The sequence below is a fragment of the Garra rufa genome, chromosome 19, assembly GCF_049309525.1.
Source record: "Garra rufa chromosome 19, GarRuf1.0, whole genome shotgun sequence".
In the NCBI taxonomy this organism is placed as follows: Eukaryota; Metazoa; Chordata; class Actinopteri; order Cypriniformes; family Cyprinidae; genus Garra; species Garra rufa.
Window position 1 is genome coordinate 13,432,361 of NC_133379.1, and position 26,085 is coordinate 13,458,445.

At 35.5% G+C, this 26,085-nt stretch overlaps 1 protein-coding gene across 1 annotated transcript in view; it reads right to left on the reverse strand.

Moving 5' to 3' along the window:
• stk32a (serine/threonine kinase 32A) overlaps positions 1–26,085 on the reverse strand; it is a 121,109-nt gene that overhangs the window by 68,154 nt on the left and 26,870 nt on the right. Inside the window, exon 3 of the mRNA XM_073823958.1 lies at positions 16,814–16,857. Coding sequence (XP_073680059.1) covers positions 16,814–16,857 — 44 coding nt within the window. The remainder of the gene's footprint in view (positions 1–16,813; positions 16,858–26,085) is intronic.

Genomic DNA, 26,085 nt, shown 5'->3' on the forward strand with positions numbered 1-26,085 from the left:
ACTTTCTATGAAGCCCCTGTTATAAGGGTATTTCTAAGGCATTATAATGAACGCATAATGCATTATAAAAAAAACGTATAATATAATATATTATATCATCCAATGAATATTCATAACAACAAATATCATACATTATAATACTTAAATATTAGAGGTTATAACTTTTAAGATTATGATTTATAACACACAATAGACACCATATTAAATCTACTTCATTTGTAATGGACTATATCATATTAGATTTATTTTTTACATTATATTCTATTCTATTGACTATAAGCAACTAAATCTCACCAACTAACACTCCTTACAGTGTAGACTTAGATTAATGTTAGGCTAAGTAGAAGGTTCATGTTCTTGCAAAGTTACTTATAATCAGTTTGTCTTTTGGGGAACTGTCAAAATACAGTGTTAGCACATATTTAGCACACTACTAATAATAATTACTGCTAGCTGACATGCAGTTGCAGAGTTACTTATAAAAAGCTGTCTAACGGGTACCATCAAAATAATTAAACTGATCATATTATACATTCATCTGATCTGATACCTGATCTTATGGCTATTTGAGAATTATTATTATTATTACTTATAAGTGATCTTTGTATGCTTTAAGTAAAGTGACATCAGTAAGATGGCAAAATATGAGACTTATACATTATAACTATGAGGAGGTTATCATACTCATAAAAGCTATAATAAAAAAAGTAAAAATTCTAATACATTAAAACTGTTCTTATGAATGCTCATGAGATTATACAACATATTATAAGGTTTTTTATAATGTATTATGCATTCCTTATAATGCCTTAAGAATACCCTTATAATGTATTATAAATACATGAACCCACAAATATTTTTAACAAATATAAATAAATGTACTAATGTACCTTTTAATAATATATGAATACTTTCTTTAGCTTAATATTAATTAACATTAATAAATGCCATTTAATTATTGTTCATGTTAACTAATATAGTTAATGTTAACAAATTAAACTGGATGGCAACATTTTAAATATTGTGTGTATGTGTATGTGTCTGTGTGTTGATTTTAATTAACCCTTTCAATTCGGTAAACTTTAAATCGACCCTGGAAGAAGGGTTACTGTGAATGCATGTGCCAACTGGGCACCGTTTTCCTGATGCTATCGGTATGGTGACTGCGCAGATGGCGAGGGCCCGGTCATCGCTGCTTGCAGCTTTAATTATTATTATTATTATTATTATTATTTTTTTTTCAATGTTTTGGGGGATTTCGGGGGCCTTAACATACACGAAAACTCTTGAAACTTTGCACACACATTGGAACCTGCGGCCATCAGGGCCGGACAGACTTTGACATGGGGGGGTCACCTGGGGGGGGCATGGCACAGCGTTAAAAATTGCGACTTTTGAAGGGCTCTGGAGCGCACAACGGTTGACCTACAGTCACCAAAATTCATACACATATAGACCTCATCGGGCCGAACAAATTTCACACTCATAGTCCGTGCTTCGCCAAACAGGAAGTCGGCTATTCAGGGATGTCTAAAAAGTGCATGCAATGGAATTTGAAATACTCCTACTAGGCCTTTCCACCGATGGCCACCAAACTCGGTCAGCATGATCTCAAGACATTGGGGACGCAAAATTGCCAGGGGATTTTTGATATCTCGAACGGTTTGACCGTGACGGGGCGACAAATTTATGGCGAGAAATGAGAAACAGGAAGTGCCTAATAACTTTGACATACTTTGTCTGATTTTGACCAAACTTCAGCAGTTTGTTCATCGTCTGATGCCGATCACAGAGATGGGACTATTATGAGTCAAAGTTATAGCGCCACCAACTGGCAGCAGAAAGCGTGACGTTTTTGAAACGCTTTAAACTCAGCCTCTTAATTTTACTCAATTTGCTTCAAACTTCATCCCAATAATGTCAAAACACGACCGATAAGAATCTGTGAAGGGCGTTATCCATAACTTTTATCATGTTGCCATGGCAACGTGTCAAACTTTAACTTTAGTTTTTTGTGTTTTTGAGCCACTTAAAATGCTTAGAATTTCATGAAACTCAACACACACATCTGTATTAATGACAGTTAAACACTGATAAAAGCCCATAAATGGGCGTGGAGCAGGCGCTCCATAGCGCCACCTTTTGACAAAAGTTGGGGGGTTACTTTGTCCTACAGTCACCAAACTCGGTACATATATTGGACTCATCAAGCCGGACATCTTTCTAATTTACACCCATTAGCTACGACCAACAGGAAGTCAGCTATTTTTATTTAAATATGGATTTTTGGAAAAATCAAGCTGTGGAATTTGAAATACTCCTCCTAGACCTTTCCACCGATGGCCACCAAACTCGGTCAGCATGATCTCAAGATATTGGGAATGCAAAATTGCCAGGGGATTTTTGGTATCTCGAACGGTTTGGCCTTGGCAGAGCGACAAATTATGGCGAGAAATGAGAAACAGGAAATGTCTAATAATTTTGACACACTTTATCTGATTTTGACCAAACTTAAGCAGTTTGTTCGTCGTATGATACCGATCACAGAGATGTGACTATTATGAGTCAAAGTTATAGCGCCACCAACTGGCAGCAGGAAGTGTGTTGCTTGCAAAACGCTTTTAAATCAACCTCTTAATTTTACTCAATTTGCTTCAAACTTCATCAGAATAATATCAAAACACGGCCGATGAGAATCTGTGAAGGGGTCCTTGATACATCAAATGCTGTTGCCATGGCAACGTGTCAAACTTTAACATTTGTTTTCTGTGTTTTTAAATATAGCTGTGAATAAATTCATATCACTCATAGCAGAATCAGACAGTTCACACCAAACTTTGTCAACATGATGCCAAGATACTGAAGATGTTAAATTGTGAACGGCTTTGGGACATCTTGAACGGTGTTGATGTGGTGATTTATGAAAGTAACAATAAAAAAGATGAAGAGTTATTTTCATATATCTTTAAATTGCATTATTCTAACTCATCAAAACTTTTTACATATAAAGAACAAGAAATTCTTAGGAAATACGTGTAGTTTCAAAATGTTATCATGCTCAGAGGCCCCAAAAACATTAAAAGTGTCACATAAATTTGTCAGATTAAAGCTCTAATACCAGGGATGAACACTAGAGGTCCTCATAAGATAAGGAATCGTTTGACCTCTAATGCTATTTAGCTCATTCTCAGTGTATAAGAATGAAAATAATCCATAGAATCAGTTGATATGTACTGTACTGTCAGTGTACTTTTACATAATTATTTTGTATAGGTGCTTAAAGAGCATTAAAATCTTTTTTTAATCTTTTAAGGAAAAATTATATGATTTATATACATATATACAATCTCACTGATAGAATAAAAAATCTTATAAGTATGACACTATACTGCTCAGTTCACTTAATTAGAATGAGAAACAAATACATCAACTAAGTTAATATGTATTTATTTTTAATATATTTGTTTATAATTATTTCACAGATGCTTATAGATCATTAAAATAATATTAAAAAATGGATGTAGATCATAAAACATGGTAACTATTTAAAATAGGGTCTCTTTTGTTAACATTGGTTAATGAACTAACACACGAACGAACAACGAACAATATATTTGTACTCGATTTTCTTCAAACTTCATCAGAATGATGTAAAAACACGGCCGATGAGAGTCTGTAAAGGCGTCCCTGATGCATCAAATGCTGTTGCCATGGCAAATAAATAAAAATACAAAATACATTCAAATATTTGTTTCCTGTGTTTTTGAGGCAGATAGCGTGCCTAGAATTATTTTCCATTTTCAATTTTCAATGATTTATTATATATTTAAAGTGCAGCATCCTAACTCTTTGAAACTTTTTTCATACAAATAACTATTCATTCTGATTAAACACAGTTCATTTCATAATTATACAAAACTCCACAAATGAAAGAAAATTAAAAAACAAATCTGATCTCACTCTGCTCTGCACTCTATGTGTGTGTTTGTGTGGTAAGTGGCTGAGTGTAAGGAGGTGGGATGGGTGGTAAGAGAAAGAGTCAGACAGGAGGAGAGACAGTTAGGGTTAGTCCAAAGGGTTATTGTGAATGCATGTGCCAACTGGGCACCGTTTTCCTGATGCTATCGGGATGGCGACTGCCAGACGGCGAGGGCCCGGTCAACGCTGCTTGCAGCTTTAATTATTATTATTATTAGGGCCCGAGCCCAAAAGGGCGAAGGCCCTATTGTTTTTCTAAGGATTATTATTAGGGCCCGAGCCCAGAATGGGCGAAGGCCCTCTTGTTTTCCTAAGGATTCTTATTTTTTTTTTTTTTTTTTTTGTTAACCTTCCGGGCACTTAAGGGGGTCTTAACATGCTCAAAAACTCTTGAAAATTTGCACACATGTCGGAATCTGCGGCCATCAGGACGTCACAGAGGCTGGTACCGGGGCGTGGCAAGGGGACTCTACAGCGCCCCCTGGAATTTTTAGGGCCATATAGCACACATACTTGAACGTACACATATGAAACTCGGTACACATATAGAACTCATTGGGCTGAACAACTTTTGTACTCTATGTCATTTTCTTAACGCAACAGGAAGTGAGATATTTAGGGCTGTTTAAAAAGCGCATGCTCTGGAATTTAACGTACTCCTCCCAGGATTTCCATACGATTGTCACCAAACTCGGTCAGCATGATCTCAAGACATTGGGGACGCTAAATTGCGAGGGGATTTTTGATATCTCGAACGGTTTGGCCGTGGCAAGGCGACAAAGTTATGGCGAGAAATGAGAAACAGGAAGTGTCTAATAACTGTTGCACACATTGCCTGATTCTGATGAAACTTCACCAGATTGTTCGTTGTATGATGCCGATTCCATAAATGTGACTATTATGAGTCAAAGTTATAGCGCCACCAACTGGTAGCAGGAAGCGTGTCATTTTCAAAATGCGTTGAAATCAGCCTCTTAATTTTACTTGATTTTCTTCAAACTTCATCAAAATAATGTCAAAACACGGCCGATAAGAATATGTAAAGGGTACGATGATAAATCAAATGCTGTTGCCATGGCAACGTGTTAAACTTTAAAATTAGATTCCTGTCTTTTCGAAGCAGATAACATGTTTAGAATTTCATGAAACTCAACACACACATCAATATTAATGATAGTTAGACACTGGCAAAAGGTCATAAATGGGCGTGGAGCAGGCACTCTATAGCGCCATCTTTTGACAAAAGTTGGGGGGTTAGTTTTTCCTACAGTCACCAAACTCTGTACATATATTGTTCTCATCAATCTGGACAACTTTCTAAATCAAACTCATTAGCTAAGACCAACAGGAAGCCGGCTATTTTGATTTGAATGTGGATTTTTGGAAAAATCAGGCTGTAAACAAATTCACACTCCTTCTAAGAATAACAAGGTATTCACACCAAACTTTTTTAACATGAAGAGAAGATTCTGAAGATGTTAAATTGCGAGCGGATTTGGGATATCTTGAACGGTGTTGACGTGGTGATTTTTTTAAAAACATAACCCTAATTTTTTATATCTTTAAAGTGCAGCATCCAAACTCTTTAAAACTTTTTTCACACAGAGATCTAATCATTATGAGCAAGTGCTGGTAATATCATAGTTATTCAAGCTTCTATGAATTAAAGAAAATTAAAAAAAGAAATCAGTAAACTGTTGTCACTGGGCTGACAGTCTGTGTTGACACTAAGAGTGACTGAAGGGGGGAGGGGTGAAAGGGAGAGAGACCAGTGGAACATGCTGTTTTGCTTAAGACCATCTTTGAGGAAGATGCAATTTGCACATTGCACATTGCTGTAGTTTAATCGGCATAAATAAGTCTGAACTTTGAGAGTCTGATCTTTGAGAAAATATAAAGGGTCACGAACTCTTTCATTCTTTGTATATTGCAGTTGTTGTTTTTTATTTATTTTTTACTGAACTGTACCATGAACTTGTCCTATTCAGTCACATAGCAAAAGATTAAGAAAAATACAGCTTTTTAGCATGAGCGATTTATCTTCATTGATAGACATTTATTTTCATAATTAAAATTTTTGATTCAATAAAAAAAAAACACTAACAATTTCAAGACAAACTTTGACAACAAAACAAACTTTGCTGTTATCTATTCAAAACATCTGAAAATTGTACCATTTTAAGATGAGTTATATTTATATATCGCCCCATTACAATACCCAACTTGATTTTTAAAGATATTTTGAAAGAATGAAGCGTTTATTGAGCACTTTGTTTATTGTTGTATATCCACATGAACTGTGTTCATGTTCATGTTAATTCACAGTACATACACTATGTTAAAAGATACTAATTTACCTTTAAACAATATATGAGTACTTTTTTAGGTTAATATTAATTAACATTAATAAATGCTATTTATTATTGTTCATGTTAACAATGTTAACAAATGAAACTGGATGGTAAAGTTGTATATTTAGTGTGTATTTGTCTGTGTGTTGATTTAAAAATGTAACCCTTTCATTTCTGTAAACTTTAAATCCAAACTGGCAGAGGGTTACTGTGAATGCATGTGCCAACTGGGCACCGTTTTCCTAATTGATTCTTTCTTAGTTATGTAGCGCTTAAGAGTGATGTCTTATAACAGGAGTCACCTGCAAAGCAATATCCACACAAAAATTGTACAGATAGGTAACGATGACATTTAAACAGAAGTGGTGGACGTAAAGCAAGCAATAATAACATTTTGTTATCATCATGAATTACATGTTCTTATCATCATCCTCAGAATATAGGGAAAATGTTCCCTATATTGTGAACGGCTTTGGGATATCTTGAACGGTGTTGATGTGGTGATTTATGAAAGTAACAATAAAAAAGATGAAGAGTTATTTTCATATATCTTTAAATTGCATTATTCTTACTCATCAAAACTTTTTACATATAAAGAACAAGAAATTCTTAGGAAATACGTGTAGTTTCAAAATGTTATCATGCTCAGAGGCCCCAAAAACATTAAAAGTGTCAAATAAATTCGTCAGATTAAAGCTCTAATACCAGGGATGAACACTAGAGGTCCTCATAAGATAAGGAATCGTTTGACCTCTAATGCTATTTAGCTCATTGTCAGTGTATAAGAATGACAATAATCCATAGAATCAGTTGATATGTACTGTACTGTCAGTGTAATTTTACATAATTATTTTGTATAGGTGCTTAAAGAGCATTAAAATATTTTTTTTATCTTTTAAGGAAAAATTATGTGATTTAAATACATATATACACTCTCACTGATAGAACAAAGTATCTTATAAGTATGACACTATACTGCTCAGTTCACTTAATTAGAATGAGAAACAAATACAAAAAGGCCAAAAAGTCAACTAAGTTAATATGTATTTATTTTCAATATATTTGTTTATAATTATTTCACAGATGCTTATAGACTATTAAAATAATATTTAAAAATGCTTGTAGACCATAAAACATGGTAACTATTTAAAATAGGGTCCAATACCTACAAAAAAGCCTCTTGGAGCAAAATTTGACACCCAACAGGAAGTCGGTTATTTTTAATTTTCTCAGCAAATTTTGTCATTTTTGCCATTTTCAGGCCTCGTACTTGAAGGAACTCCTCCTAGAGATTTATCCGGATTAACGCCAAATTTGCTGAGTGTAATCTAAAGCACTTTGTGACGTTAAATTGCAAAGATCTAGAGTTTTCATTGGAGGGCGTGTCCATAGCGGTCTCGCAAATTTCGATGTTTCGCCATGAAAAAGGAAGTTTCTATAACTCAGGCATACAATGTCCGATCTGTCCCAAACTTCACATGTGTGATAACACTCCTGACCTGAAGACATCTACATTCCCATATTCAGTTATAGTCATAGCGCCACCTGCTGGCAACAGGAAGTGTCATGCTGTACTCTACAACAAACTCCTCCAAGAGATTTATACAGATCAACACTAAAATCGGTCAGTCTAATAAAAAGGCTTTAGTGATGTTAAATTGCGAAGATCTTGAGTTTTCGTTGAAGGGCATGTCCGTGGTGGCCTGACAAAGTTTGATGTTTGGTCATGGACATAGAAGTTGTTATAACTCAGCCATAAAATGTCCAATCTGCCTCAAACTTCACATGTTTGATAAGAGTCCTGGCCTGAAGACATCTTAAGGCCAATATTCAGATATTATCATAGCGCCACCTATTGACAGCAGGATATATCATATCTTGCACTAACTTAAACATACCAAGGTCAATCTGCACCAGACTTCATATGTTTGATGAAAGTGCTGGCCTGAACACATCTACATGTCAATAATCAGTTACAGGCATAGCGCCACCAGCTGGCAGCAGGAGGTTTGGCACATTTAAGTGACTTTGATCTATTTTTCCTACATTTACTGTTTTAAAAGCATAATGCCCACCGTTTGCTGTTTTCCTAAAGCCACCGGTCGGCGGTGAGCCCGGGTGCGAGGGCCCGTTCATCGCTGCTTGCAGCTTTAATTATTATTATTATTATTATTTCATCAATGTTTTGGGTCATTTCGGGGCCCTTAACATACACGAAAACTCTTGAAACTTTGCACACACATTGGAACCTGTGGCCATCAGGGCCGGACAAACTTTGACATGGGGGGGTCACCTGGGGGGGGCGTGGCATCACGTTAAAAATTACGAATTTTCAGGGACTCTGGAGCACACACCGGATGACCTACAGTTATCAAAATTCATACACATATAGACCTCATCGGGCTGAACAAAGTTCATGCTCAAAGTCAGTGCTTCGCCTAACAGGAAGTCAGCTATTCAGGGATGTCTAAAAAGCGCATGCAATGGAATTTGAAATACTCCTCTTAGGCCTTTCCACCGATGGCCACCAAACTCGGTCAACATGATCTCAAGACATTGGAGACGCAAAATTGCCAGGGGAATTTTGATATTTCGAACGGTTTGGCCGTGGCGGGGTGACAAAATTATGGCGAGAAATGAGAAACAGGAAGTGTCTAATAACTTTAACACACTTTGTCTGATTGTGACCAAACTTCAGCAGTTTGTTCATCGTATGATGCCAATCACAGAGATATGACTATTATGAGTAAAAGTTATAGCGCCACCAACTGGCAGCAGAAAGCGCAACGTTTTCTAAATGCTTTTAAATCAGCCTCTTAATTTTACTCAATTTGCTTCAAACTTCATCCCAATAATGTTGAAACAGGGCTGAAGAGAATCTGTGAAGGGCATTATCGATAACTTTTATCATGTTGCCATGGCAACGTGTCAAACTTTAACTTTAGTTTTTTGTGTTTTCGAGCCACTATAATTACTTAGAATTTCATGAAACTCAACACACACATCTGTATTAATGATATTTAGATACTGATAAAAGCCCATAAATGGGTGTGGAGGAGGCACTCTATAGCGCCACCTTTTGACAAAAGTTGGGGGTTTAGTTTTGCCTACAGTCACCAAACTTGGTACGTATATTGTGCTCATCAATCCGGACAACTTTCTAATTAACACTCATTAGCTATGATAAACAGGAAGTTGGCTATTTTTATTTGAATGTGGATTTTTGGAAAAATCAGGCTGTAAATAAAATCATACTAAACAAAGCAGAAACAAGAAGTTCACACCAAACTTTGTCAACATGATAAGAATATACTCAAAATGCTAAATTGTGAGCGGATTTGGTATATCTTGAACGGTGTTGATGTGGTGATTTTTTAAAGTCACAGTAAAAAAAAGTAGCATTCATTTTCATATATCTTTAAAGTGTCTAATACCAACTCTTCAAAACTTTGTATATATGAAGAACAAATCATTCTTAGAAAATACGCTTGGTATCAAAATTTTATCATGCTCAGAGGCCCCAAAAACATTAAAAGTATCCAGATGTGAGAGAGAAATGAAGACTGTAATACGAGGGATGAACACCAGAGGTCCTCGAATGATAAGGAATATTTTTACCTCTAATCCTATTCTTCTCATTCTCAATGTAAAACAAATAAACGAATGCATAGATTCATTTGCAGTTGTTATGTACTGTACTGTCACAATACTTTTACCTAATTTTAAAACACTAAAAGCATTAAAAATCTTTTTTTTTTTTTTTTTAATGAAAAATTATGAAATGTTTTGTTTGTCTCTCACTGATTTGGTAACACTTTCTATGAAGCCCCTATTATAAGGGTATTTATAAGGCATTATAATGAACGCATAATAAATAAAACGTATAATATAATATATTATATCATCCAATGAATATTCATAACAACAAATATCATACATTATAATACTTAAATATTAGAGGTTACAGCTTTTAAGATTTTGATTATTTATAACACACAATAGAAACCATGTTAAATCTACTTCATTTGTAACGGACTATATCATATTAGATTTATTTTTTACATTATATTCTATTCTATTGACTATAAGCAACTAACTCTCACCAACAAACACTCCTTACAGTGTAGACTTAGGTTAATGTTAGGCTAAGTAGACGTTTTGTGTTCTTGCAAAGTTACTTATAATCAGTTTGTCTTTTGGGGAACTGTCAAAATACAGTGTTAGCATATATTTAGCACACTACTACTAATAATTACTGCTAGTTGACATGCAGTTGCAGAGTTACTTATAAAAAGCTGTCTAATGGGTACCATCAAAATAATTAAACAAACTGATCATATTATACATTCATCTGATCTGATACCTGAACTTATGGCTATTTGAGAAATATTATTATTATTACTTATAAGTGGTCTTTGTATGCTTTAAGTAAAGTGACATCAGTAAGATGGCAAAATATGAGACTTATACATTACAACTATGAGGAGGTTATCATACTCATAAAAGCTATAATAAAAAAAGTTAAAATTCTAATAAATTAAAACTGTTCTTATGAATGCTCATGATATGATACAACATATTATAAGGTTTTTATAATGTATTATGCATTCATTATAATGCCTTAAGAATACCCTTATAATGTATTGTAAATACATGAACCCACAAATATTTTAAATATATATTACAAATATAAATAAATGTACTAATGTACCTTTTAATAATATATGAATACTTTTTTTAGTTTAATATTAATTAACATTAATAAATGCTATTTAATTATTGTTCATGTTAAGTAATATAGTTAATGTTAACAAATTAAACTGGATGGCAAAATTTGAAATATTGTGTGTATGTGTCTGTGTGTTGATTTTAATTAACCCTTTCAATTCTGTAAACTTTAAATCGACCCTGGCAGAAGGGTTACTGTGAATGCATGTGCCAACTGGGCACCGTTTTCCTGATGCTATCGTGATGGGGACTGCGTAGACGGCGAGGGCCCGGTCATCGCTGCTTGCAGCTTTAATTATTATTATTATTATTTTTTTTTCAATGTTTTGGGGGATTTCGGGGGCCTTAACATACACGAAAACTCTTGAAACTTTGCACACACATTGGAACCTGCGGCCATCAGGGCGGGACAGACTTTGACATGGGGGGGTCACCTGGGGGGGGCATGGCACAGCGTTAAAAATTGCGACTTTTGAAGGGCTCTGGAGCGCACAACGGTTGACCTACAGTCACCAAAATTCATACACATATAGACCTCATCGGGCCGAACAAATTTCACACTCATAGTCCGTGCTTCGCCAAACAGGAAGTCGGCTATTCAGGGATGTCTAAAAAGTGCATGCAATGGAATTTGAAATACTCCTACTAGGCCTTTCCACCGATGGCCACCAAACTCGGTCAGCATGATCTCAAGACATTGGGGACGCAAAATTGCCAGGGGATTTGTGATATCTCGAACGGTTTGACCGTGACGGGGCGACAAATTTATGGCGAGAAATGAGAAACAGGAAGTGCCTAATAACTTTGACATACTTTGTCTGATTTTGACCAAACTTCAGCAGTTTGTTCATCGTCTGATGGCGATCACAGAGATGGGACTATTATGAGTCAAAGTTATAGCGCCACCAACTGGCAGCAGAAAGCGTGACGTTTTTGAAACGCTTTAAACTCAGCCTCTTAATTTTACTCAATTTGCTTCAAACTTCATCCCAATAATGTCAAAACACGACCGATAAGAATCTGTGAAGGGCCTTATCCATAACTTTTATCATGTTGCCATGGCAACGTGTCAAACTTTAACTTTAGTTTTTTATGTTTTTGAGCCACTTAAAATGCTTAGAATTTCATGAAACTCAACACACACATCTGTATTAATGACAGTTAAACACTGATAAAAGCCCATAAATGGGCGTGGAGCAGGTGCTCCATAGCGCCACCTTTTGACAAAAGTTGGGGGGTTACTTTGTCCTACAGTCACCAAACTCGGTACATATATTGGACTCATCAAGCCGGACAACTTTCTAATTTACACCCATTAGCTACGACCAACAGGAAGTCAGCTATTGTTATTTAAATATGGATTTTTGGAAAAATCAAGCTGTGGAATTTGAAATACTCCCCCTAGACCTTTCCACCGATGGCCACCAAACTCGGTCAGCATGATCTCAAGATATTGGGAATGCAAAATTGCCAGGGGATTTTTGGTATCTCGAACGGTTTGGCCTTGGCAGGGCGACAAATTATGGCGAGAAATGAGAAACAGGAAATGTCTCATAATTTTGACACACTTTATCTGATTTTGACCAAACTTAAGCAGTTTGTTCGTCGTATGATACCGATCACAGAGATGTGACTATTATGAGTCAAAGTTATAGCGCCACCAACTGGCAGCAGGAAGTTTGTTGCTTGCAAAACGCTTTTAAATCAACCTCTTAATTTTACTCAATTTGCTTCAAACTTCATCAGAATAATATCAAAACACGGCCGATGAGAATCTGTGAAGGGGTCCTTGATACATCAAATGCTGTTGCCATGGCAACATGTCAAACTTTAACATTTGTTTCCTGTGTTTTTAAATATAGCTGTGAATAAATTCATATCACTCATAGCAGAATCAGACAGTTCACACCAAACTTTGTCAACATGATGCCAAGATACTGAAGATGTTAAATTGTGAACGGCTTTGGGACATCTTGAACGGTGTTGATGTGGTGATTTATGAAAGTAACAATAAAAAAGATGAAGAGTTATTTTCATATATCTTTAAATTGCATTATTCTAACTCATCAAAACTTTTTACATATAAAGAACAAGAAATTCTTAGGAAATACGTGTAGTTTCAAAATGTTATCATGCTCAGAGGCCCCAAAAACATTAAAAGTGTCACATAAATTTGTCAGATTAAAGCTCTAATACCAGGGATGAACACTAGAGGTCCTCATAAGATAAGGAATCGTTTGACCTCTAATGCTATTTAGCTCATTCTCAGTGTATAAGAATGAAAATAATCCATAGAATCAGTTGATATAGACTGTACTGTCAATGTACTTTTACATAATTATTTTGTCTAGGTGCTTAAAGAGCATTAAAATCTTTTTTTAATCTTTTAAGGAAAAATTATATGATTTATATACATATATACACTCTCACTGATAGAATAAAAAATCTTATAGGTATGACACTATACTGCTCAGTTCACTTAATTAGAATGAGAAACAAATACATCAACTAAGTTAATATGTATTTATTTTTAATATATTTGTTTATAATTATTTCACAGATGCTTATAGATCATTAAAATAATATTTAAAAATGGTTGTAGATCATAAAACATGGTAACTATTTAAAATAGGGTCTCTTTTGTTAACAATGGTTAATGAACTAACAAACACGAATGAACAACGAACAATATATTTGTACTAGATTTTCTTCAAACTTCATCAGAATAATGTAAAAACACGGCCGACGAGAGTCTGTAAAGGCGTCCCTGATGCATCAAATGCTGTTGCCATGGCAAATAAATAAAAATAAAAAAAACCTTCAAATATTTGTTTCCTGTGTTTTTAAGGCAGATAGTGTGCTTAGAATTTCATTTTCCATTTTCAATTTTCAATGATTTATTATATATTTAAAGTGCAGCATCCTAACTCTTTGAATCTTTTTTCATACAAATAACTATTCATTCTGATCAAACACAGTTCATTTCATAATTTTACAAAACTCCACGAATGAAAGAAAATTAAAAAACATATCTGATCTCACTCTGCTCTGCACTCTATATGTGTGTTTGTGTGGTAAGTGGCTGAGTGTAAGGAGGGGGGATGGGTGGTAAGAGAAAGAGTCAGACAGGAGGAGAGACAGTTAGGGTTAGTCCAAAGGGTTACTGTGAATGCATGTGCCAACTGGGCAACGTTTTCCTGATGCTATCGGGATGGCGACTGCACAGACGGCGAGGGCCCGGTCATCGCTGCTTGCAGCTTTAATTAATTAACTGTTTTTGCTTTTTCAAACAAGCTACATACATACATTCTAAATGTATTCAGTGCACAAGAAGTGCATAAAACATTTCACAATGAAATAACATAGTATTAAGTTTAATAAACAAAAACTTTTGTAAAATTGTCTTTAAAACAGACAACATAAAATTAATTAGCCATGCTACTTTTCCCCCGGTACTTTAGCCTACTTTGTGTAATAACGAAAACATTCATTTCAGTGGAAAAATAAGTCCGAAACTCTCTATTTTAACATTTTGAGGGCTCTACAATCTTTTGCCTTTTTTTTTTTTTTTTAGAAATTCTTATGTGCTCTAATTTTTCTGATAATCAAAAAGCATAAACATTTATTTATTTTTAATCAAATGAAAAATAAATCCTTTTAATTTTTGGCAAACAAACAGAAGTTTACTGTTAAAATCATTACATGGAAGAAAAATTATATTCAGTTTAAAACGTTTAAATAATAATTGTATTATTTTTTCTACAATTAAGTGGTAAATCTTGTTGTAATGTTTATTTTTTTATCATATATATTGTTTTATGTATGTTTTGTACATTATACTGTACAAAAGTAATACAAAACTAATATTGTTCTGTTTCATGTTAAACCGTACTTTTATTTTGACAGGTTGCCGTGAAGTTTCTGTGTGCACAGTATGATATGATGCTAGTTTTCTCAAATGAAACGGTAAAAGTGACACTCACAGCAGCTTTGGAGATTGAGTTTATCTGTTCATGTGAGATGCAAATGCCAAAAATTAGAGGAAGCTTCACGAGTGCTTTAGTATGCGTGTAGTTAAAAAAAAAAAAAAAAAAAAAAACTTGTACTTTTACTTAATTACTTTTTTAACACCAGTACTTTTACTTGTATTTGAGTACAATTTCAGCAATGTAACAGTACTTGTAATTGAGTATAAATTTTCAGTACTCTTTCCACCACTGTAGGAAATATTAGATAGAATAGAAGTTTGAATGGACTAGAAATAGTTGATAGAAGGGAAGCTTGATTTAGGGCGAATTCCAAGTGGAAGTGCGCATCCCTATGCCCTACTCCCTCCGAAGGGCAGAGCCCTTTGAAGTGAGTTATTTTAAGGGAGTAGGGCATTTCTGTCACTTTTAAGTGTTTGGAACTGCCCTGGCGAAGGGAATGACTGACGAAATGTTACCTTGACAAGGCTGCGTGTGCATGCCGCATTCAGCACTCTTATCAGCTGTCGTAAATAAATATTTCTTCTCATTATTATTTTATTTAAATATTTATTTTATTTACTATTAAACTTTTCTCAAACTAAACATGCTTAAACTTGCTTACACTACCGTCTTAAATAATATTTCTATCACTGACGAAAAATATTTTGTATTACATTAAAATAAAGACAAATTTAATCAGCCTATTCTACTTACGTATGTATGTGAAGTCGAAATCAACCCCAACTTTGCTTTATAATGCGTCGCATGAGCTCCTAACGGAAATCACTTCCGTGAAGTGACCATGGAATGTTCCCTTCGCTAACGGCCTTCTGGAAGGGCCCTTCGTGAAGGGATTGAGTTGCTCACCTTCGTTTGGAACGTCCCTACAAATGGCGTCCCCTTCCTGAAGTGCCCTTGAAGGGCGCAAAAAAGCCATTTGGAATTCGCCCTTATCTCAAGGGATTCAGAGAGTTTAAATTTGAATTTTGACAGTTTGAATAGAGTTGGCTCATTTGAACAGGGGATCAAATACTTCACTCATTAAAATGCAAATCAGTTTACTTTTTTGAAATGCCTGAAATGTTTTTCTGGATATTTATTGTTGTTATTCTGTCTTTCACTGTTCAAATAAACCTACCATAAAAATTATAGACTTATAATTTTTTTTGTCAGTGGGCAAATGTACAAAATCAGCAGAGGATCAAATATTTTTTTCCTCACTGTAAATATAAGCAAAGTGATTCAGGAGTGAAGATGCTCCATTACAGAAAACAGAAAACCCTCAATGTAAGTCTATGGGATTTTTATGATTTTTAATCTTCACTTTTATGAAAACTATAAGTGGGATCAGTCTGAAAAGCTGGCCTGAGTTTGGTGGTTCTAGCTTGAAAACTCTAGGAGGAGGAGCATTCAGAAATTTAGTCTAATAAGAAGAAGAATAAAAAGCTCAAGTAGCAGATCAGTAGGTTGGCTTTCTCAAGCAACCTAATAAACCCTATTTTAAAGCCAAGTAAAGGGTATTTTACAATTAAACATGAAAATTCTGTCAATGTCAAATACAAATAAAGAGCGAGAGACAGGGCGCTGTAACCAAAGGCAATGAACTCTGAGTGACCTTGACCGACTCGTTCATAAAACGCCCAAAATAATGCAATATCCTGTTTAAACATCAGGAAAAAATGTGTTTGCCTACTCACCCATGAACTAATAACCAAGAGCATCAAAAGGAACCTTTTCTAAAAATGATAACATGAAGGGGAGCAATAGGAGATATAGGTCTTACCTAACATTGTGGCATCGACCGCACCTCCGGGGCAAAACTCGATCATTATCTGTGAGGGGAAATGAGGTACAACATGAGATGGTTTCAGGAGAGAGATTTCTGGCAAAGTTAAAAGAAAAGAGTCTTTTGGTGTAAACAGGAAAAGGTGGCGCAGTGTATGCGAACAGAACAGAGAACAATGTCAGACTGATCCAGTTCATTTAAGAATCTGAGGAATGAACTTCACGACTCATACACTACCATTTAAAAGTTTGGGATCAGTAATGTTTTTTTCTCTTCGGCTCATCAAGGCTGCATTTATGTATCAAAAATATAGAAAAAAACTGTATTATTGTGAAATAATATCACAATTTAAAATAACAGTTTTTCTTTCACATCCTTACTTAATAAAATTATTAATTTCTTTCAAAAAAAAAGAAAAAGATGGAAAAAAAATACTGACCCCAAACTTTACTCAACATTACTGAATGGTAATGTATTGTTACATAAGATTTCTATTCTGAATACTCTCTTCTCTTCTGCTCATCAAGGCTACATTTATTTATCAAAAATTACAGCATTTTTGATAAATGTAGAATTTTCAGCATTATTACTTCAGTCGTTAGTGTCACATGATTCTTTAGAAATAATTCTAATATGAAATGGAAATAGTTAACTTTATAGTTACATTTGATCAATTTAACCCATCCTTACTTAATAAAATTATTCATTTTCTTTAAAAAAAAAAAAGGGAAAAAAGGAAGAAAAAGCATATTGATCCAAAACTTTACTGAACATTACTGAATGATAATATTTTTTACAAAAGATAAAATATTTCTATTTCTATAAAAACAGTAATATTGTGCAAAATTATGACAAATTAAAATAAAAACTTCCTAGGCAGTTGCTGCTTCACAGTTTTTCTGGAACCTGTGATATTTTTGTCAGGATTATTCAATGAATAAAAGGTTTAAAGAAACAAAGAAACATCAAAAGTGAACGACAAATAGTTTGCACAAACCAAAAATCAACTGCTGATTTTCATTTTTATGATTTTAAAATCAGTCTTTCAGGCTGACTGGTTGGATAAGCAAAAATTTGTCATGAGATGATGATAATTTAGGTATAATTTAGTTATAATATAATATTATATATATATATATATAGAGAGAGAGAGAGAGAGAGAGAGAGAGTGAAAGGTGATCATTAACACTCTGTTAACCAGAAAAAACACTACAAGCTTCCAGTGACCAAAAATGTGTTTGTGCACATTGGAAAGTGAAATTTCTGCATGCGACACAATCACAACAAATTAGAACATATCTGATGTTTAAATAGTTATGTGGCGAAAAAGTTTGGACCAATTTTTGGACATCTGCATGGAAGAGAGGTTTTATCATAGTCTGGTTAGAAAAATAAATGTACTCAAGTCAGTGTTATTTCTATGGAACTTGAGTTATTCAGTGTCACTGGCTGAGTCTGTACATGTATTTTGAGGCTATGCTGATGTTTCAGTTTTCGTTCCTCTATTTGATCACATTTACAGATGGTGTAATACAGATGAATACAGTTTTCAACTAGTTTAACACCAAACCATCCCTTATCTTAAATAACTAATATGAACCTGCCACAAGCAAAATATATGCAGTAATAATAATTCAGTATCATAAACTCATATGTAAAAAACAGAAATGCTATGACATGACTAACAATGTCATCACATATTTGAATAAAGATAAAATATATCCCTATGTGTGTATCAAAGCTGTTAAAATAGTCTTGACTTGACAAGTTCCAAACATACAAAAATGGTTGTGTCGTGCAGGATAACCATCTTAACTCAATTTGTTGTTGCAGTCAAAGCAAATTCCTGAGTCTTTAGACAATTTCACAGAATTTCCTCAATGCTCTCTTCAGATTAATAGGGTAACTGCCTCCATGTTTGACGTGAGCCAAGAAAACCTACACCCCACATCGCCTGCCAAAATAATAATAGACCAAGATCTTCACGTACTGTAATCTGGCTGTCACTGACATAAATTTACAAGTTTTGCACACAGTTCTCCAAGCAGATTCAGAAAGTTCCATCAAAATTGCTGTAAAAATACACAAGAACAGGAACTGGAATTTCCCCTGGAACTGAGAAAGGCAGTACTTAGAAGAGTAAAACTTAAGGAATGTGTCACATTTCATGCCTGTCAATCAAGCTATCTTGACCTATTTTAAGAGGAGTCTTCATGCTGCAAGTTCATGGTCAAGGTTTTGATATGTTAAAGGTCATTATGTAATCATGTCATTCCAAACAAGTACTAAACAAAATAAATAAATGAAAACACACAATAAGCACAATAAACACATCACTCAACTAGTGCATGTGACTTTTGTTGTCATATCATAACACTGCATGAGGAAGAGGCCTAATTTGTAACTGTCATTCTTCAAATTCATACGGGTTGGGAACGAAATGATTAATGATCACAGAATTTTCATTTTTGGCTGAACTACTCCTTGAGGAATGTACATAGTTAGAGAGATTCTAGTTAGAGAGTTTGTAATGTCTTGAAGATACGAAGTCAAAACTGCAAAAGTATTTATGGAAATACTGTCCCGTCAAATCAAAGCCCACCACCCTGTCATGTCTCGACCCCTGTGGACTGGTAAACACAAGTGTCTGTATATCTAGTGATGGAGGCGATAACGCAGTGACACAAGGCTTTATGACTGCCTCCAAGATACATAAACCACATACCAAAGCAAAGAGACATGGCATCAGTCCAACAAACCAAGGCGCAGAACAACAAAACTGCTGTTTTCTGTAATGGAGCATCTTCACTCCTGAATCGCTTTGCTTATATTTACAGTGAGGAAAAAAAATATTTGATCCTCTGCTGATTTTGTACATTTGCCCACTGACAAAAAAAATTATAAGTCTATAATTTTTATGGTAGGTTTATTTGAACAGTGAAAGACAGAATAACAACAAGAAATATCCAGAAAAACATTTCAGGCATTTCAAAAAAGTAAACTGATTTGCATTTTAATGAGTGAAGCTTTTGATCCCCTATCAATCAGCAAGATTTCTGGCTCCCAGAGTGCTCTGAATCTCATGTTGTTACCTTGTTAAAAGACACCTGTCCACAGAATCAATTAATCAATCAATCAATCAATCAATCAGATTCCATACTCTCCATCATGGCCAAGACCAAAGAGCTGTCCAAGGATGTCAGGGACAAGACAGTAGAGCTACACAAGGCTGGAACGGAAGATGACAACAGTTGGTGCGATTATTCGCAAATGGAAGAAACACAAAATATCTCCCTCTGTCTGACTCTGGGGCTTCACGCAAGATCTCACCTCATTGAGTTTCAATGATCATGAGAACATAAAGGAATCAGCCCAGAACTACACGGAAGGATCTTGTCAATGATCTCAAGGCCGCTGGGACCATAGTCACCAAGAAAACAATTGGCTACACACTACGCCGTGAAGGCCTGAAACCCTGCAGGTGCCCCTGCACAAGAAAGAACATGTACAGGCTCGTCTGAAGTTTGCCAATGAACATCTGAACTATTCAGAGGATAACTGGGTAAAAGTGTTGTGGTCAGATGAGACCAAAAGCTCTTTGACATCAACTCAACTCTCTGTGTTTGGAGGAGGAGGAATGCTGCCTATGACCCCAAGAACACCATCCCCACCGTCAAACACGAAGGTGGAAACATTATGCTTTGGGGGTGTTTTTCTGCTAAGGGGACAGGGATCCAACACCACATCCAAGAGACGATGGACGGGGCCATGTACTGTCAAATCTTGGATGAGAACCTCCTTCTCTCAGCCAGGGCAGTGATAGTATGTTGTGGATGGGTGTTCCAGCATGACGATGACCAAAACACACAGCTAAGGCAACAAAGGAGTGGCTCAAGAAACACTTGAAGGTCCTGGAGTGGCCTAGCTAGTCTCCAGACCTTAATTCCATAAAAAAATCTGTGGAGGGAGCTGAAGGTTCGACTTGCCAAACGTCAGCCTCGAAACCTTAATGAGATGAAAAAACCCAGTGGACAACTGCAAGAAACATCTGACCTCTGTGATTGCCAACAAGGGTTTGCCACCAAGTATTAAATCATGTTACTCAAATACTTTTAATTAACATTCCGTGATGTACTGAAATATAATTGCAAGCATTTCATACGTTTAAAAGGCTTTTCTCGACAATTACATGACATTTATGCAAAGAGTCAGTATTTGCAGTGTTGGCCCTTCTTTTTCAGGACCTCTGCAATTGGACTGGGCATGCTCTCAATCAACTTCTGGGCCAAATCCTGACTGATAGCAACCCATTCTTTCATAATCACTTCTTGGAGTTTGTCAGAATTAGTGGGTTTTTGTTTGTCCACCAAGAATTTGCTGTTGGAGGGTGTTTTGGTACCATTCTTTATTCATGGCTGTGTTTTTGGGCAAAATTGTGAGTGAGCCCACTCCCTTGGATAAGAAGCAACCCCACACATGAATGGTCTCAGGATGCTTTACTGTTGGCATGACACAGGACTGATGGTAGCGCTCACCTTTTCTTCTCCGGACAAGCCTTTTTCCAGATGCCCCAAACAATCGGAAAGAGGCTTCATCGGAGAATATGACTTTGCCCCAGTCCTCAGCAGTCCATTCGCCATACTTTTTGCAGAAGATCAATCTGTCCTTGATGTTTTTTTGTTTTTTTTGGAGAGAAGTGGCTTCTTTGCTGCCCTTCTTGACACCATGCCATCTTCCAAACGTCTTGGCCTCACTGTGCGTGCAGATGCACTCACACCTGCCTGCTGCCATTCCTGAGCAAGCTCTGCACTGGTGGCACTCCGATCCCGCAGCTCAATCCTCTTTAGGAGACGATCCTGGCGCTTGCTGGACTTTCATGTTTTTTCTTGATGATCCTATAAATTGTTGATGTAGGTGCAATCTTAGTAGCCACAATATCTTTGCCTGTGAAGCCATTTTTATGCAACGCAATGATGGCTGCACGCGTTTCTTTGCAGGTCACCATGGTAAAAAAAGGAAGAACAATGATTTCAAGCATCACCCTCCTTTTATCATGTCAAGTCTGCCATTCTAACCCAATCAGCCTGACATAATGATCTCCAGCCTTGTGCTCATCAACATTCTCACCTGAGTTACCAAGACGATTACTGAAATGATCTCAGCAGGTCCTTTAATGACAGCAATGAAATGCAGTGGAAATTTTTTTCAGGATTAAGTTAACTTTCATGGCAAAGAAGGACTATGCAATTCATCTGATCACTCTTCATAACATTCTGGAGTATATGCAAATTGCTATTATAAAAACTTCAGCAGCAACTTTTCCAATTTCCAATATTTATGTAATTCTCAACTTTTGGCCACGACTGTACATTGCTTTCTCCACCCTCAATACCATGACTTAGGTGAATCCCTTGAGCAGAGGCACCGAACCCCCAACTGCTCACTACTGTGTGTGTGTGTGTGTGTGTACTTGGATGGGTTAATTGCAGAGCACAAATTCTGAGTATGGGTCACCATACTTGGCCACACGTCCTTTCCTTTTATTTCCTTTCCTTTTCCTTCAAATAAACCTACCATTAAAATTATAGGGGGATTAAATATTTTTTTTCCCTCAGTGTAAATATAAGCAGAGATTCAGGAGTGAAAATGCTCCATCACAGACAACAGCAGTATTGTTGGTTTGTGCCATGTCTCTTTGCTTTGGTATGTAGTTTATGTATCTTGGAGGCAGTCATGAAGCCTTGTGTCATTGCGTTATTGCCTCCATTTTCTTTCTATCACTGTGCACACAAGGGACATCATACCATTATTTATTGATTTATTTACATTTAGTGGGTGGTTGGTTTCCAGGATGTTGCTATACGTGTTAGGTAGGGTGTTCTGTTTGGTTGGTATGTGGTTATTAATAGGCCTCTGGTCTAGATAAAGTAACAAATTAAAGAGATTCACACTCACAAAATCTACATACTAGTTATGATTCATCAATAAGCTTTATGAAAAACTTTACAACAACTGAAACCACATGGATGCAAAAATCACATACTCTGGTTGATCCTAATAACATATTAAGAATAAAATGTATGGAATATATAAACGTCTCTAGGACATACAGGGTTTGTTCAACCTCAAAAATGAAGTTTAATAACAGTATGCTTGCCTTAAAGACATGTATCCATACTCGCCCTAAACAACAGCAGATTATAAAGCTGACGTCACCTAATAAGTTTGCCCGTCTTATGATCAAACTATTATATAATAGTTGTATGACAGGACCGGCCATCTTTCCAGGGTGTTTCCCTATGGCTCGAGACCCTGGGTTTGGTTCCAACATCTCTATTACCCTACATAGGACAAGCGGGTTGGAAACTGGATAGATGGATGAATGAATGCTGAATGACAGCAAACAGCAGCCACATCTACTGTGTACTACCATATTAATTGCTGAACACATGTAACGCCAACATTGTCCAATGAGTCAGTAGCCTGACGAATAATCCAGGCGTTTTCAAACAATAGACACATGACTGTGTGTTTGCAGAGAGAATGTACAGGAAGAGCATTCAACATTGGAGCTATTATGACAAGAATCCTGTAAAGACAAGCCCAGAAGGTAGCCTACAGTCACTAGATATCACATATAGATTTTGGATTTTATGATCTGTGACAAATAAGCATGAAAAAGCATGAAAAAAATGTTGGTTTTAGTGGGGAAAAACTTTGAAGTCACATTAATGTTTATATTTTATATCAGTATTTAAAAATTATATGATAATAGTTTCCAAATGGGTAAATTTCAAACAATGGTAGGCCAAAATACTGTATATTTCAGATAAATTATGTGGTAAGCAGCATGGCTTAATGAAATATTTTTTTTAAATCAAAAAACTATTTTATTTGAACCTTTAAATGCCAAATGCAAAATGTACTTCAAGGGGCAAGATGATACATTTCAAATTGAAAATATATTTAAAAAGTCCCAAACATATATGCATATATGAGGAGATGTAAGTAAGTATCTAAAATATCTTTAAAATATGATTATGTACATATATGTGACCCTGAACCACAAAACCAGTCTTAAGTAGCACGGGTATATTACGGGTATATTTGTAGCAATAGCCAACAATACATTGTATTGGTCAAAATTATACATTTTACTTTTATGCCAAAAATACTGGGTAAAGATCCATGAAGATATTTAGTAAATTTCCTACTGTAAATATATACAAACTTATTTTTTGATTAGTAATATGCATTGCTAAGAACTTCATTTGGACAACTTTAAAGGCGATTTTCTCATTATTTAGATTTTTTTGCACCTTCAGATTTCAGATTTTCAAATAGTTGTATCTCGATCAAATATTGTTCAATCCTAACAAACCATACATCAATGGAAAGCATTTATTTGTATCAGTGATGTATAAATTGGTGAAATGCAATTTAAAAAAACTCTTATGACTGCTTTGTGCTCCTGGGTCACATATAGAAAATCTATAAAATAAAATCTATATTAGCAATATAGCAATTTTCTGCTATTTAAAATACATTACAAAATATATCTGAAAGTATACTTTCTGTGCCATATGGAATGTAATGATTTTTTTCACTTTAACAAAGATAATTTTAAACTGATATATGTGACCCTGTACCACAAAACCAGTCATAAGGTAAAATTTTACAAAACTGAGATGTATACATCATATGAAAGTTCAATAATTAAGCTTTCTATTGATGTATGGTTTGTTAGGATTGAACAATATTTGGCCGAGATACATCTATTTGAAAATCTGGAATCTGAGGGTGTAAAAAAATCAAAATAGTGAGAAAATCACCTTTAAAGTTGTCCAAATTAAGTTCTTAACAATGCATATAACTAATCAAAAATTACATTTTGATATATTTACAGTAGGTATTTTACAAAAAATCTTCATGGAACATGAACTTTACTTAATTTCTTAATGATTTTTGGCATAAAAGAAAAATCAATAATTTTGACCCATGCAATGTATTTTTGGCTATTGCTACAAATATACCCCAGCGACTTAAGACTGGTTTTGTGCTCCAGGGTCACATATAAGAGGTGCATTCAAGCCACTGCTTTTATAAAATCTACAGTTTAATGCATTTTTGAATGACAGATCCGGATTTAAAGAAAGATGTATTATAAAACAAAATGTCTTTTAATTTCAGTAACACCTGTCGACGTAATACAAACTAGAAAAACCAGTCACTGACATCTACATCTACATCAGTCACTTGCTTTCTGAAATGTGTGGAATCTTCCAATGACATACACCAATGGCCACAGGCACAAGAAGGCAGAACAACCAGTCCGACCACAAGAACAAAGTCAGATTGTCAGAGTTCGAGCAAACACACACACAAACACACATACAGGTGAGATTCCTTGAGCGCCTACACACATATCTCAGACAAATGCAACAAGGGGTTAAACAAACAGAAACGACTGAGCACTTAATGAGACAATTCCACAACACTGTCAACAGCCGCCAGAGTCAATAATGACTGTATAACTCGACTGATTCTGGACTGATGTGCCCTGAACCCTATTCAACCTCCTGAATAATTAATTTTTGATGATTATCACTTTCACCTCACTGGCACAGAGCTCCACTCTTACATTTAGATGCAACAGATGCCTAAAGGACTTTATCCAAGAGCATGTAGAGAGATGAGCCATGATCGTGCTTCTCCTTGACCCTTTAAAATAAAAGATTTGGATGTAGCATTTTGACGTAGAATTAAAACTCCAGATCCATTTGCCTTCTATTTTTTTTTATAACAGTATGTAACATCAATATAATAATTTATGTGTCAAACACTATCACGTTTCCCTGTTGTCCAACCTTGAGAAGCATTGACTAAAGTTCAGATTATAGCCATTTAATGCTCTTCACAGTACGTAATGTCTTCACATAGTAAAAAAAAACAATCCAATTGAAGTATCAGAAGCAGAGAGAGTGTGTGATGGCGATAAAAGAGGATAAGAGAAGATTATGTTGGCGTTGAGTGCACAGACGGAGGAGAGACAGCAGTCTTGAGCTCACATCCTTCATCCGGCTGCTTAATTGGCTCTTAGAAACGACAGTTTACAAGAGTTCAGAAAATCCCAGGACACGCGCTGATATGGCACGTTTGAGCCCTGACGCATGAGGTGAGAGATCTTCACACATCTGTCACATGTTTACTTGGCTGCTGACCACTACAGACTTCAATCGACAACAAATCAGGAGAATAATAGACAGAGATGCAC